This window comes from Haemaphysalis longicornis, unplaced genomic scaffold, assembly GCF_048455015.1.
Source record: "Haemaphysalis longicornis isolate Haplotype H1 unplaced genomic scaffold, Haemaphysalis longicornis Haplotype H1 scaffold_1, whole genome shotgun sequence".
Classification (NCBI taxonomy): Eukaryota; Metazoa; Arthropoda; class Arachnida; order Ixodida; family Ixodidae; genus Haemaphysalis; species Haemaphysalis longicornis.
The window spans coordinates 397,224,550-397,240,150 of NW_027526203.1; the positions used below are offsets into that span (position 1 = coordinate 397,224,550).

The following is a 15,601-nucleotide window of genomic DNA, read 5'->3' on the forward strand; positions in this document are numbered from 1 at the left end:
ACATTTGTTTTTATTTGGTCCTTTACACCAATTTTAACTATGTAGTTTTTATTTGTACATAAATTTTATAACCTACTATTATATAGTCTCTACTTCATTTTTCTCCTGAACTAATCCTCATCATTGTACTGGCGCTCTTTGGCCTTGATGCCCTTGCGCAAAAAAAAAACTATCATCATCATCACCATTTCGGGTCAAAAGAAAGAAGCCTGCTCAAAGGCGGCTAGAATAGCTGAGCTTGTCAAAGCAACGTTATACCCCTGTCACATGGGCACTTTCAGTCACGATTGAGTCGATCCGGATCGAGCTCATTCTAGATCAGGCGCTGATACATGGCAGTGTCAATCGCGATTGAGCTCAAACGAGCTCGAACTCAATCCTGGTTTCTCAAGCGCGACTGAGGTTTCCAAGTGCGATCGGATGAAAACGGTGATACTGTCGTCCCCGCTGAGTAGTGGCACAGAAGGTGACAACTTCAACTAATGCCACAAATTGTATCAAATAAGTTTACCCAAATAAGCGTGCTGTAACATTTATATAGTTCCGTATAACTACGACCGTACAGTTACCAAACGCCGTCCGCGAAGTACATTTTTAGCGCCATCTGGCGTATGTGACTGCAACCGGTGCAACTTCTCAATCAGGATCGAAACGTGCCGTGTAGCAGCGGCGGTGCGTCGAACGCGCTCGAAATGTAATCGCGCTTCGCTTCAATCCGGATTGAAAGTGCCTGTGTGACAGAGGTATTATGCGACTGAACAGTGGCTGGCTAAGTGTCTCCGTAATTCCGCAAGCTCTTAACATTTGGCTTCCTAGCTCTCCTGATTCAAACACCATCAATTACTGCTGATAGCACGAATTTGAAAGGGACATTAACCTCTTGTCCAGCAACATTACAGACCTGTGAAAGGAAACCATCGTTAATTCTGTGGCCAGAGTGTACGAAATCCCATGATCGAAGCATGCGTGTATCATTTAAAAGATGCACTGAGTTTGTTATTTAAGCTGAAGGTGGCTTTATAAACGATCCTCTGAAGCACAAGTGCAGTAGCAGGTGCACAATATTTTGTGGCAATGTGCTGATTCTTCAAGTAATTATTTATATCTAGGGATGGTGTTCAGTAGCTTTCTAGTGCTTATGTGCAGCAATAAGCGCAATAGTACATGCTCTGCCCATAACAAAGGTGCTGGCCTCTTTGGTGTCCAGCAGGCTAATGCACTGCGGCCGATGGAGGAGTGTCGCTGTTCGTCAGTGCATTGACTTGTCTGTCGCAGGGGATTCTGCAGCGAGTGTGCCCTGCAGCTGGAGGTGTGCCCCATGTGCCGAAGCGAGATCCGGGAGCGGATAGAGGCGTCGCTGTAACCAGAGATGTCTACACGGGCGGCCGGCCACTGCGCACAACCGTCTGGCATTCCATTGGGAGTTGGTGCTAGTGGGGCAAAAATTGAACGCGGGCTGCGGATGCTGGGGAAGCCCTTATCTTTCCCCCCCTCCTTCGCCTTTACCTTAGTTACCTTACGTGCACGATTGACGGCACCCTTGCCTCGTGATCAGCGCTGAAGATGGTCGTGCATGCATTGTAACCACCACTGTATCAAAAAAAAAAAAAGACAAATTTTCTTAGCTTTGTTGGAGAACAGTGGGGCAACACTTTGATGTGGCAAAATTGCTGATGAAAATACGGTCTGTTGGTGTCGGACCATTTTATTTATTTGTGACATTGGTTGAAAGCAATAAAGTGGCCAGGACTAGCGGTTACTGAAAGCCACAGAGGCACCTGTGTAAAATTTTGTGTTACTTTATAGGTTTTTAACAATTTGGGTTTCTTAAGGCTCTCGTTAGTGATACTTTTGTAAATAATTTGTTGAGGTGGATGTATGATCAACTTTATACGCACAGCTTAAATTACGTATCAATTGATTACAGTTTCTCCTTTTGGGGGGGGGGGGGGGGGGGGGATCCCATGTGTTCCAAAACAGTCTCGAAATGTTCAGAAAACCTGCTGCCACTTTCTTGTCTGTCGAAATGACCTTTTGCTTCTGTTAACTGCAATTAGCAGCCAGCTTGTTCTAGCTGCAGAGAAAGAGGAGCTACATTTTTGTGGTGTGAATAGTGTCCCCTTTTTTATTTTTCCCCCAGACATAAACTTTCCTTTTTGTGTAGCAAATGAAGAATTATTGGGGCTGGGTGCTTGTGAGTGACGATTGTGCAGTCTTTAGCAATTTCGGCAGAACTTTTTATTGTGATCAAACCCAGTGCATGCTGTGCTGAGCATTAGGGTTCAGTTTTAGTGATCGTGTGCTTCGCTTCAGTGCCGTTCGGTGTGGCTGCACCAGTTGAAGCATCCATCAGCAGAGAGAACGCTTGTGAAATGTGTTGTGGGCGCACATAGGGAAATGGAAGGCGGCTGCCAGTAGCAGTTCAGCTTTTGTAAATCTGTGCACAATTCAGTCCTTCCGCACTCAAAGGGAAGCACAATTAAAAGCTGGTGGAAAGGCGGTTTCGCTAAGCACCTTACTTCAAACAGCCTACACAATTCTTCCCCATAAGGTGTATGATGAGCAGGTTAAAAAGTAAATAGAGTGAAACGTTGGTGAACACGATAGGGTGTAATCATTCAGCACATTCAGCAGGAAACACTAATCGATGAAGAATGTTGGCAACTACAGAGAGCAGATGTTTGAAGATGATACTTGTGTGTTACTGGAGGTATGTAAATGAAAAAGGTAGCAGCAACACGTAAAAGTGGCACAAAAAATAGTGGGCATTTGAAATATGCTCCAGAAAGCGGTGGCAAACTTCGCATCATAATTGTGACCTTTCTGCTGTTTGTGAAAAAGTGATATTTGGCTCTGTCGTTGAGCTGTAACATTGTGGTTGCACGAGTTTATTGACCATTTTTTAAACGTGTTCCAGTTCCCCTTGCTTAATTCTTATTCAGCCGGCAGCATGGTAATGTAGCGAAGTAAAACACTGCTTGTTTGTTCCTGTGTAGAATCATTATTTACCTGAACGCATTGTCACTTTCTAACAGCAGTGGTAGTTTTTAGTACAACTGTTTATCAAAGAACATTTCAAGCAGTACTTTTTACAGCATGTGCAGCAATGGAGGAAGAAATTGCCTGCCTACTTAATTAAATAGCCAGGTGCAAGTCAAAAATGTTGTCTGGCGCAGGACATCCAGCCACTCTGGCCATAATCATAGCAGAAATGTAGCATTAGCACAAACTTAAATATTTTTTATAACTTGGGTAGGTTTAGATTGTTTAAAAAGGCAGAGCAAGTAAAATTCAATTGTTACACTTCACTGACTCCAATTTAGTTTTACAGTTTTCGAATTCAACTTAGCTTTCAATCTAGCATTTCCATTTGAAGATTGGTCACAAACCAATTTTTAGCTGTTCTGCAGGGGCCAAAGCTCTTACTTACTCTAAATAATGGTTGCAGCCAGCATCTGTCATGTAGAGCATACACCCAAGTAAGACCTCCAGTCAACCTAAAGCAACATCTCTTCTCACATAGCACTGCTGAATCACATGAAAAGTATCCGCAACAAAGTAGCTTTTGCTGCAGAATGACGCTTAACAAAAAGGTATTTTGCTACCTCAAAGACATGCGTGGTAGCTCATAATACTACTTTGTTGGGGTCTCAGTTTCTGTTCATATTAACAAATAATGCAAAAGCTGTAAAAGATAGTTACATAGCTCAAGCTCAAATTTTACTAATTATCAGCAGAACAAAGTCTGAATAGAAAAAACAAATTGTTGTGACAACAAATTTATTTTGGTTCAGAGTGTGTAACTAGCATTGAGAAACAACTCTAAAAAATATGTCTTTGGAAACTTGAATGGTTGAAAAAAAAATGTTCCTTTTGTCAGCTAAAATGATGTTATGAGAAATCCCAGTGCAGTTTTCATTTCATTTTTTTTTTAAACTGTCGCTGCTTGCATGGATTCGGAAAAAAAAATGAGACAAGGCTACTAGCACAGTGCACTTCAGCCATGAAAGATAACTTTAATCTGTCAAAAAAAGAAACAAATTGCATGTGCACAAACAGAATTCTAGTTGGCCTACCACATGTAAACAAACATTTTGCAATGCATGTGCAATGTTATTAGAACTAATGCAGCGCCATTGCGCATATACTGAACTGCAGAAAAATTTAATCAAGTGCTATATTTCTAAGTAATGATAAAGGTAAATGGTATAACTCATTTGTATATAAAAAGTAACAAAGGAAATGCCACTTTGCACCACACGAAACTTGCAGTGACAAGGCGGGGTCACATGAGAACGTGTTTGGCATCATTTTTAAATGTCTTCTGCTGCGCATATCAGGATGGCACTTCGTGGGTACATTTTCGAGGAATGATAGCGTATTTTGGCACTATAATAAAAAATTCCAAGTTCTAGTTGGTTTTACCTTCCACCCCCCTTAACCAGGTATCCCAGGTCAGCATTGTGCTCTGAAAAGCATCTACAGGCAGACCTCAGTACATACCATGAAAAGCATCAACACTCTTCTTTAGGCTGCCGTAATGTAGCCACAAATATTTTTTTTTCTAACTAGAAGCATGCTACACAAAAAATTTTCACATTTACTCACATTTTTATTTCTGGGAAATTTCGTTATGCAAGCATAAAGGCCGTGCCGTTGGAAAGATGGCGATAACTGGAAATATTTTGTGCACCAAGACATTTGATGTGCTAGGGGGTGTTGCCCAGTGCATTGTTGTCTGTGAGGCTTCTGCACTATTCCCTTTTTATGAGGGCGGGGCTCTAGGACTTCAAGAAAAGAAAAAATTGTAGAATTTTCTTTATACTGTAATGGTATTACCACTGATCCGACAACAGCAATTGTTTAAACGTTAACGTTTTGAGAGTGGTAGAAGGTCTAAAGCAGGAAGCTTATTTTGGCTGCATAACCCTAAGCAGTGGTGCCAGACAATGCGACAAAGTACACACACAATCAAAAGGAAAGTATGCAGTACCTTTTGTGAGCTGGGCATGTCCATCGTCACTAAGGGTTATTTGTAAAGCACTACCACATCATGTATTGCTAGCCGGTAGCTGAAATTCCGCAGTGCATCATGAAGGGTACAAACAAGTCCCCCTTTGCCAGCATAGAATGGCTTGGTTGAGTGGGCAAGAGTGTACTGTCTTAGCTTGTACTTTTTAGACCCCAGTTTTCACATTGAGGCTAAAGCGTTGATGATGCAAGCCCTGTGGAGGCAGTTTCAGGTCCTGAGCGGCGACACCGCACTTGCACGCTTATGAGCCTGCAACACGCGAGAAGTGTGCAATAGTAAGGGAGGCCACATGGAAACAGCCCCTCCTCCTTGCTGTTATGGCCGCGTCAGCAGTAGTTGAGAATCACCTCTTTGTTGTCTACATTTCTTTTATGTCCGGGCCCTATTAAATCGCATCAAAAGGACAGCACGTGCCTGTCATGCTGTGCAAAGGCAACCAAGCCCTTTTTGCGCAAGCGGCTTCCGTGCACCTTCCGAAGCCTGTTGCCAATCTCCTTAGGAGTGTTGAACTTTTGGTGTTTAGGCTTGGCGGACTTCTCTCCTGAGCGTGATATTTGCACACTGTGTCCATGATGGTGTGCTTCCGTTTGTGCCCACTTTTCCTCTGTAACTACGTGCCTATGCTTGGCACCCATCGTCCTAGTTCGTCCTAAAATGTTGATTTGTTAAGCAATCTCCAGGCGTGGTGGATCACTCTCTCCTCACTATCTTTCTCTGACCACTCCTCTCATCTCTCTCTCTCTCCCTCCCAAACCAAATGACCTGGACAAGGCGTGCACAAGGCAGAATGCATGTACTAGTAACTGAGATTGCACCTTTCAATTCCAAAGAAAACAAGGAACAGAAAGTTGCATGGCACTGTCAGCATGTCTTTGTCTGAAAGGGACACATCACAAGCAATGCAGACGCTCTGCAGAGGAGCACGACGGCCACACTTAGCGTACAATGTAGGAAAGCAATCAATCGTATAGTAAGGAGGGCAGGGTAGAGGTTTGACTAAAGGCAAAGTACTGCCACTGGTCAGTTCAGGAGCTTTGCTTCAAACATTCTGGCAAGAGCATTAGCCCCACATTCTCGTGCTTCACAAACCAGGCGCACGCGCAGTGGAAAAAAATATGAACGTAGTTCGCCGGTTAAGACCCACTGCCTTAGCAGTGACGTGTTTATTTCAATACAATTAAATAGTTCATTTGGCACCATTTTTTCAAGATTCTCTGCCTCCCATTGTGAATACTTTGCAGTGCACAAAACAACTGCCTATAGTGATTGTTAAACTGATTCCATTCAAAAGAAAAAAAATTCCATTATATTGGCTGTTGGCAGCTGAATGTTGTGGGACATAAGGTACCAACCTGTCCCTAGGAAATGTTGTGCCCCGAGCAAAAGCAATCTACAGCACTGGTCACCCAGTTGTGAACAGGCTAAGTTGGCCCATTGAGGGCTGTATGTAGTGTTTTCCATTATCACTGTGGCACAAGCAGTGAGGGTATAAGATACCAACGCCGATTGTGCCTCAACTTGACTGCAGTTTAGGTCTAGTTATGTCCTACTCTGCTATCGAGTGTTAGCATAAAACCTGCCTCTTAACTAAATTGTGTTGAAGAGTGCTTCAGGTTCTCCTTAAATGCCTGTTACATTAGCATTTCATATTTTTTAAAGCTCTGATGTCAGTTTGTATAGTTACAATGCGACAGCCAGACTTAAAACTACTCCTAAAATCTTATTATATGAATTTGTTTTTACCGCAACCCATTTTATTCAAATCAGTTCAGTAGTTTCTGCTGTGCATAGCATTCTCTATGGGAGGCATAGAATGAGGAACCAAAGCCTCCTCCCGAAGAGACAGCCAAATGGCGAATAAACTGGGCCGTGGCTGTGCCTCGCCTAAAACAGAGCAAACGGGAGGGGGACACATCTCTGTGACTGCATGGAACAAGCCAAGCCAAGCTGTGTTTTAGCCATTTATTATGTGGCGCGAGGACTGCAGGCATTTTGAGTACCATTTACTGAAGGAATGCAACCAGCTGCCAAGAAAAGCAGTTGAGGGTTTTATGAAGTAGCTGAGCTTTGTGCACGAGCAGGAATTGGGGGCATTATGCTCTTACATTTTTGTAATCTTGTTTGTCGAGTTGTGATTAGCGAAGGTATAGTATATACCACTTGGCCCTGTTGGCACAAGAGCTGAAAGAACAGCTGGTTGATCTGCCATTTTTATTTCTGCGGGGCGAGGTGATTATGCACAGCTCTTCACCCATGATCTCCAGTTTCGTAGCCCTCAATGATGTAAGCTTTGTTTCTGCACTCCAACCATTTTACCTGGCCCTACAAGAGCGCACATTTCAGTTGTGAAGGAAGTGCTGAACTCGTGTCACGAAGTTGCTTTTGCACTCCGACCATTCTACCTGCCAATATAAAACGCACATTTCAATTGTAAAGGAGGTGCTGAACCTGTGTATAAAGACTGTGACTGCAATGGTAAAGGAAAAAGAGTGGTGGTACATCTTGAAACTTAGCCTGCTTTCACCCAAGGCCAATAACTTGCAAATGTTTGCAAGTTTGCATAACTTGCTATGGTTTGCAATGAACTTGCAAACCATAGTAGGAATTTGAGCAATGGAAAGTTTATCCAACCATGAATTGCACATGCCTGCTATGCATTTTTCTTTACCCAGCAGTTCCCTAAAGGAAGTTTCCAATGAAACTTTGCCTGTGCATGGAGTGTGTAGTGTCACGCTGATTTTTGTGTAGAACTCCGGTATTTTTAGTTTCTTTGTTGCAACATTCGAGGCAGGCAGCTTGCATTTCTGATGATAGCTGACAGACAGACACATCTTGTGACAGCACTCCAAGAAGTTCCAAGTTATGAAGTGCTTTCTTTACCTGTGTGGTAACCATACTTGAGAGTCCCTTGTGTGTACAACTTGTCACTTGGTGCTAGCTTTGCCAAGTTTCCCTTGAGTACCGAGCGCCGGAAAAGTGTAGTGAACACTGGCTGTCATCACCGCTGACGCAGGACATTAGAGCTGAAGTGACAACCCTGTGCTTAACTTACCAGGCCAGTGTAAAGCAGTGTCTTAGGAGGGCACCTTGTAAGCACTTTTACCTAATCTAAATTGTTTTTGTATGGTCTTCGCTGCCTGTTCTGATGAGACCTGGACCATTTGTGTGAATGCTAGTTACTCTCCAGCAAACGTGAAAAACCTTCATGGTCAGGATGTGGTAGCCAAAATAGTGTCACGAGTAATGCTTGCTCTCTTGCCAAGAGACACAAGAAACAAGTTGTGCTTCGATCTGTGGCTGCTGCTTGTCAATTGCATTGCACTGGGCGTGTTTCTGTGTCATACCCAAGCAGCATCTGGGTCACCTGTACAGGATCTAGTCACCTTATTTTTCTTTCTGCTAAAGAAATATACTTCTAAATAATATTTTTCATTCTCTAGCCTTGCCTGCGAGGCCATTAGAGAGTCATGTAAATAATGAGCTTGTCGTATACTGTGTATCATACATACTAAGTGATTAAAAGAGCTATTCGCCAAGTGCAGTGTGTTCTCAAATTTATCTTCATGTACAGCCATGGACAAATGAAATGCGAACAGGAAAATATGCAAAATATGAACCAGAACACACAAATAGCAAGATTTCTTTCCATACAGGTAAACTTGCCGCTTGGCTTTAGTATTACGATAACAAAGTTTGTAAATGTGTATTTCCAAATATACCACTAGCAGCCCGTTATTTGATCTCCACAATCGATATTTTTTTTTATTTTGCGTGTTCTGGTTCATAATTTCGTGTTCGTGTTTCATGTGTTCATGACCGTACACCACAACACAGCCGCCTGAGAGCTGCAGTAAAGCATGCCTGAATGCAGGATGGATTTGCTGTCATTCCTACGCATCCACGCTAAGAAATTGCGACTCTTGCATAACCTCCGTGTGACGATCGCCCATCTGACATACAGTACACTCACAAAAATTCAATTTTTAGATTATTTCAAACAAATTTAAATATTTTGGTTGCCCCCGTTATGTCTAATGTATTTTAAAGCCGCCTAATTCAAACTGCTTCATTGCATAAATGGGATTAGTTGGTACTTCTTGCTTGTCCTTGCCGGAAAATATGTGGCTAGAAGCATCCTTGTATCACTAGCGGTCACGATGAAGCCGATTACCTGCACACTCGCGTCAAAGTGAAACAGCGCGTGTCAGTGACGATGTGTGGATTGAGGAAGAAAGAAGAAAAAAATGCGCGCCAATCCACCCTGTGAAGGTGGTCGGAAACGGAAGCTGTAAGCGACACCGACATCGATTACCCACACGATGTCACTTGAATCCACACACGTGCTCTACAAAGAGTGAGCCAGAGACAAGTGAAGTGCACTTAACCACACCCTTTATTACTTTAAAGAGATATCCTTTGCTAAGGTTAAATCAATGCATGATTCATGGACAGTGGTTGGTTGAGTTGTATTGGCGAAGCACATGAGAGGACACACTTTTTTTTTTTATAAAATTAAAGGAAGCGCAAATCCGGTGTTAGACGATCTCACTTCTCCTCCGTCTCTGCTGCCGCCGACGGAGGCGATGAGATCGCGGCAGAGGCAGAGGAGAAGTGAGATGCCATGCATTGATGTGAGCTTCCTTTAATTTTTATAACTCCTAGTGCATGCGCAAGGCGCGCACATGGCCACTACACGTGCCGTGGGCAGAGCGCACAGTGGCACAATAGGTCGCGTGACGCTATCACTGTCATTCAGTGAGAACGCAGGGAGTAAACCCGCAAGTGTGCTTGGTGAGTGCACCATATGTCTCCCCCGTCTCCACGTGGGCTCGAAGCTCAATCGTTAAGACAACAGGCTCTCGCTCTGTTTCTCTATTTGTTCTAGGTTCGATTCATGGCGGTGCCACTAACTTTTTATTTGTTTTCGGGAGTTTTCTGTTGGCACCAACAGTCGCTAAGAACCCTTGGGGGGCAGAGGTAAAAAGCTTCGCTTTAAAAAAAAAAAAAAAAGATGTCAGGCAGGGCGGATGAATGATCCCTTTGTGATTTAAGGGTGAATAGCACTTCAGTATGGTATGTGAATGTTATTTTATTAAATATATGTGAATGTTTCATTACAACATGGTATGCTGCCCGCAGTCATATTTATTGGAACTTCTGATAATTCAAACAAAATCCTGGGGTCCCTTCAAGTTTGAATTGTCGCGAGTCTAGTTTCAATGGCCTTACTTAGCTTGTTTTAAGAGATTCATGCAACCAAATCTATTGGCAACATTTTTATTGGTTCAGCGCAACCAAAAAGCGAAGCCTGAACCTGTCTGCAAAATGCCAACCAACTGCGAATGTAGGTGTGCACCCACTTGATAGGCTGCAACATGTTGAAGAGGGGTGGTGACAAAAAGGTCGAAATATAACCAGCCCAACTGCTGATGTGTAGCAAAGGGATGGGAGATGCTGGTATGTGGTGCCACGACGTTTGGCTCAGCGTCACGCTGTTAGGTCCAACATTATTATCTGGTAGCTGCAGCTTGATGTACACCCTTTGTTGAAATTTTCTAGGCCAATTCGAAGCCTTCTGGACCACGAAGAATCAAAAGAATTAGCTTAACCTTTAAATGTGACAAAATTATTGTATGACAGTAAGAAAGAAAGGTGTTTTCTCTAGATTTCCCGCAATGTCTCAGCCTTGCTCAGGACGTAAGCTTGTACATTGAATCTTTTGCGGCCTGTGCACTTTTGGCATGGCCTAGAAAATTTTGACAAAGACTGTACATGCTTGGCACGGCATTATGCTCAACATTAACTTTAAGCACCCTGCATACAGGCCTAACAAGGGTGATTGGTCAAGGCTGTTAGTCATGGCAACGGAGACAGGAAGGAAAAGATGCAATGCAAGAGGGCAAATTATCATAATGAAAAGGTAGAAAAACTCGGCAACGTAACTGTATGAGAAGTGAAGCTCGTGCATTTTCACATCAGAAGAGAAAGCTTAGGTGTTTCCGTAGTTTTTTTTAATTGATGAAAAGCTGCTACTAGCAAAAAGCCCGCCTTGCCATTTGAATCGATTAAAACACGAAACTTGTGTTAACCGACCAGATTTAGGAGGAATTCCCCAAAGTGGAGGAAGTTTCTGCGAAGGAAATTTGACATCCACCTCAATGCAGCCGTACAGCTACAAAGGAAAGCTGTACAGCTTTCTTAGAAACTTCGCAGTTGAAGAAAAATTCATCCCGGTTCACGATTTGAACCCGGGACCACCACCTAACCAGGGCAGTCGCTCTACCAACTGAGCTAACCAGGAGGCTAGCCATTTGTAGGGCGAGAGCGAATTGATCAACAATTTTTTTTTTTTTTGCATGTGAAACCTTTTCTATGTTGTTTGAAGTGCATTGTTCTGTGTTCCGACTTCAGTATTGTGCTGTTCATTTTGTTGTACCATGTGCACCCACTCTGCTATGGCCCCACGTTGGGGCTAGCAATATTGCTAAATAAATAAATAAATAACTCGAAGTGTGAGACAGGTGTTAACCAACCAGATTTAAGGGAAATCCCCAAAATGGAGTAAGTTTCTGCAAAGGAAAATTTGAAATCAACCTCAATGCAGCCATATGCCTACAAAGAGGAGCTGTGCAGCTTCCTCAGAAACTTTGCAGTTGAAGAAAAATTCGTCCTGCTCCAAGATTTGAATCAAGGAGAACCACCTAGTTGTAGGCGGTGCAGTTAAAGGCGGTGGTCCTGGATTCGAATCCTGGACCAGGACGAATTTTTCTTCAACTGCAAAGTTTCTGAGGAAGCTGTACAGCTTCTCTTTGCAGCCATATGGCTGCATTGAGGTGGATGTCATATTTCCCTTCACACACTTGAAACCTCAACAGACTTTGAAATTACCTGCATACCATGGGCATAAGTGCGTAAAGTATGCAAGTGTCGTTAATACCCACATCAAAATTCTTAGTTTAAAGGTTTGAACTTGGGCTAGTAGATTTTGCCGCAACATTGCTCAAAACAGCGCGAAAAGGAGAATGAAGAAAAGCCTTTTTTTTCATTCTTGTTTTCATGCTGTGTTATGCCAGAACATTACGGTATTTTGCTGTGCAATCTCTACAATTGGAACGGACTAGCACAACACAGAAGCCAAGTCAGTATGACAGTAAAGCTAAGATTGACATATTAATGCTTTCAATTTATATTTTCCTAGCACGTTTATGGCATTTACATACAAATTTTTTTTATGCAAGAGCTTTCTATTGATAACCTCCAACGAGCAAATAAGGGCAGAAAATCTGCTCCCAGAGCTGCCCAGCAAACAGTGCACGTACGCCTTGTATACTCGGGTACAACTTCAGAACGGCAGCGCAAGTTGCCGCTATGTTCCTCGTCACCGCATCCAGATGTCACTCCACACGGCACAAGTAGTGCGTTGCTGGGAATATTTGGAACATGGCACAAGCCGTTTTCGTGATTTTTCAGACTTAATATGCTTATAAACTACTGCAGTGACGACAAACTACGTGAGAAAAGGCAAACGACATCATGCATTCATAGCAGTCTCCTTTCAAAACTTGCACACCCGTTGACATCTGGGTCAGTCACTTGGGCGGAGTGATACCGTACATGAGCTATTGCCATTCTTAGCTTGTTCCCGAGTACAGCTGCAGTTCTTGGCTATGCCTGTTTTCCACTAAAAGACTCCAATAGCAAGAAGGCACCAATAGGACTATCATTTCAGCAATGACTGAACTCTTTTCACGTACGGAAACTTGGCCCTCACAATTCAGGTTAAAGGCCATCAGAAAAGGTCTGACCTTGCTGTACTGGCTTGCTGGCAAGGGCTTGAAAAATTATTTTCAAGCTGCAGTTATATGGGCAATGCTAACACAAAGGTCAAGAGCAACTGGAAAAAGGGGAAGATGACAACACTAAAAAAGAAAAAAAGGACACAATATAGGAACAGCCAGGAGTCTTTATGAAGTTTGCACAGTTTACATGACTACTTTTTCTTGGCCTGCAACCCAGCTCCTGCGTTGTACTTGAAGAAGATGATATCCCCATCTTCCACAATGTAATTCCGACCCTGCTGTCGGTACTTGCCTGCAGCCTTGACAGCTGCCTCGGAGCCTTCCTCTTTGAAGTCTTCAAACTTCATCACCTCGGCCATGATGAAGCCCTTCTCAAAATCGGTGTGAATCTTCCCCGCAGCCTGCGGAGCCTTGGTGTGCCTCTGAATGGTCCACGCCTTGACTTCGTCTTTTCCAGCGGTGAAGAAGTACATCAACTGCAGTGCCTTGTAGCCAGTCACTATGATCTTCTCCAGAACTGAGGTCACCTTTGCGGGATAAAAAAACAATCATTAGTCAACAACCATTTTGAATGCTCATTCACGAGACATCGTCAGCTGCAAGGGCCTGTGCAACACTGCTCACACTGACACGTGCATGGAGAAAATTAAGCTGAACACTCCAGCAGTCCTGGCAGCATTCACGCATGGCATCACTGTACTTTTGAGCCACCTTAATGTAGTCGTACAAGCAGCTACAAAGCTGTGCCTGTTTGTCACACAAAGGAGACATTTTGTTCTCACCGTCCAGGGGCCCTTTGAGATGTCTTCTCTCACTAAAATGGTGCTCAAGGGAATGGAGAGCATCCATATGGCAAATATCTAAATACTAACAGTCTACAAAACTTGACTGCGAGACAATTCTTTACGAACCAGAAGCGGCCCGCAAAATTCGCATAAATGCAGTTATCTGGGAAACTAAGTTGTTTACTGTACCTTGACACACAAATTATTTATCGGCCACATTTTACCGAGAAAACTCAAAGCAATTTTTGTGAAGTTGTGTTTATGCACATTTGGGACCAGTTTTCTTTTTTTTTTTTCTCTCTCTCTCTCTCTCTCGCGTATGCAACAAATTACCTGTAATTTTATTTATACTTTGAGCACCTGCATTTCGGTTGCTGCAGGTTCCAGTACAAGGGGTGGCAAAACTAGTTCCCTGAATAGTAATTTCAGTGACACCGGTAAAAGGGGCTCGGCTTGTAGGGCAGTTGCAGTGGAAGGACGGGATGGCCCTTCCGGTTTGCTTATCCAGCGCCTGCGTATCCTAAAAGACGCTTCGATCCTAACAACAGCCGTGCGCCCGTCGTATTGACTTGCAGACCACCGAAAGGCCGATTGGCATGCGCACGTGCCGGGCGCTCACCTTGTGCTCCTCTTCGTAGGCTTTCTTCTGCTCGGCATCCATTTCGATGAGCTTATGCTCGAAGGCGCCGCTGAAGGGAATGACAGCAGCGCCGGGGTCGTTCTTGTCTACCCACTCCTTGACCTTGGGCAGCCACTTGTTCTTCTTGCGAATGAAGTCCTTCTCAGCCAGGTTGACCAGGTAGATCATGGGCTTGGCAGTAATGAACAGATGCTTGTTCAGCACCTCGATTTCGTTCGCGTTCCAGTCGCAGAAGCGCAAGTGCTTCTGCTCGTCGCACAGGATGCCTCGGATCTTGACCAGGATGTCGTACTCTGGCTTCATCTTCTTGTCGCCACCTCTCAGCACGGTGCGTTCCATCTTGTCGATGACGCCTAGCAGGTACTCCTCGTCTTTCTTCCGGAGCTCCTCGTTGATTATGTCGATGTCTCGAACGGGGTTGACGTCGCCTTCAACGTGCGTGACATCTTCATCTTCGAAAGTGCGGCACAAGTGGAAGAGCGCGTCGCAGGCTCGGATGTGCGACAGGAACGCGTTGCCCAGACCCTGGCCGTCGCTAGCGCCTTTCACGAGCCCGGCTATGTCCATGACGTTGAGGCACGCTGGGACCTTGCTGAGCGGCTTGAAGTACTCGCAGAGGTAGTCGAAGCGAGCGTCAGGAACGGCCACCCTGCTCTCATTCGGATCAATCGTGCAGAAAGGAAAGTTCTCGGCGGGCACCTGGTTGGCTGTCAACACGTTGAAGAAGGTCGATTTACCCACGTTCGGCAGGCCAACAATGCCCACTTTGAGGTTTGTGCCGACGCGACCGATCAAAACAGGTCGCTCGGACTCATCTTCCTTTTTCTTAGGCGGCATGTTCAAATAAAGACACCGGCGGACAGCGACGTTCGGCCGACAACGTGTTTGGTTTCAGGAAGCTCGCACCGATGACGATAGCTCAGCGTTTTGGGACTGACTGCTTCGGTGCCGCTACGTTTGGCGCGCGTAGAGCCTTGGCCCTTGTTTGGCAGTAATGCAGCGTTTACTGAATTTACCTTCTGCAACAGTTCGTTCGCCCTTTACGTTGTGCTGCTTATGTATAGCCGTACCGCTTATGTTATTGCCAAGGTAGAAGTAGGACCAGGCAATTAAACAACGAAGTTTTTGACGAAATGCTAAAAAATGACAAAAAAATCAATAAAAAACCCAGTTTTAGTTTGATATTTTACAACGCAAATTATTGACATTTAATAACATTGTACTATTTTTATTTCAATTTTTATTACCATAAAGAAGATTCTCAGCAAAAAAAAGAAAAAGCGGGTACATTTTCATAAATTGCGCCGAGATGGCGCTAAGTGGCAAGCAGCTCCCCGAAGCCTAC

The 15,601-nt window shown here is 44.0% G+C and overlaps 2 protein-coding genes across 2 annotated transcripts in view; one reads left to right on the forward strand and one right to left on the reverse strand.

The window, feature by feature from the left end:
- Positions 1–8,568, forward strand: part of LOC144155351 (RING finger and SPRY domain-containing protein 1-like) — a 77,307-nt gene extending 68,739 nt beyond the window's left edge. Inside the window, exon 15 of the mRNA XM_077686722.1 lies at positions 1,276–8,568. Coding sequence (XP_077542848.1) covers positions 1,276–1,363 — 88 coding nt within the window. The 3' untranslated portion in view covers positions 1,364–8,568. The remainder of the gene's footprint in view (positions 1–1,275) is intronic.
- Positions 8,569–12,977: 4,409 nt separating this feature from the next.
- Positions 12,978–15,374, reverse strand: LOC144155347 (obg-like ATPase 1). Its single transcript, XM_077686718.1, has 2 exons — positions 14,236–15,374; positions 12,978–13,358 (listed from the first exon to the last, which is right to left on the reverse strand). The coding sequence occupies exons 1-2, from the start codon at positions 15,091–15,093 to the stop codon at positions 13,023–13,025; spliced, it is 1,194 nt and encodes a 397-aa protein (XP_077542844.1). The 5' UTR covers positions 15,094–15,374; the 3' UTR covers positions 12,978–13,022.
- Between the last annotated feature and the right edge of the window lie 227 nt (positions 15,375–15,601).

What these genes read in the sequence shown, in the direction of transcription:
- LOC144155347 (XM_077686718.1), bottom strand. Translation starts at nt 15,093, where the DNA reads ATGCCGCCTAAGAAAAAGGAAGATGAGTCCGAGCGACCTGTTTTGATC. An exon ending in CCTACGAAGAGGAGCACAAG is followed by an intron (nt 13,359 to 14,235) that starts GTGAGCGCCCGG and finishes TATCCCGCAAAG; the next exon opens with GTGACCTCAGTTCTGGAGAA.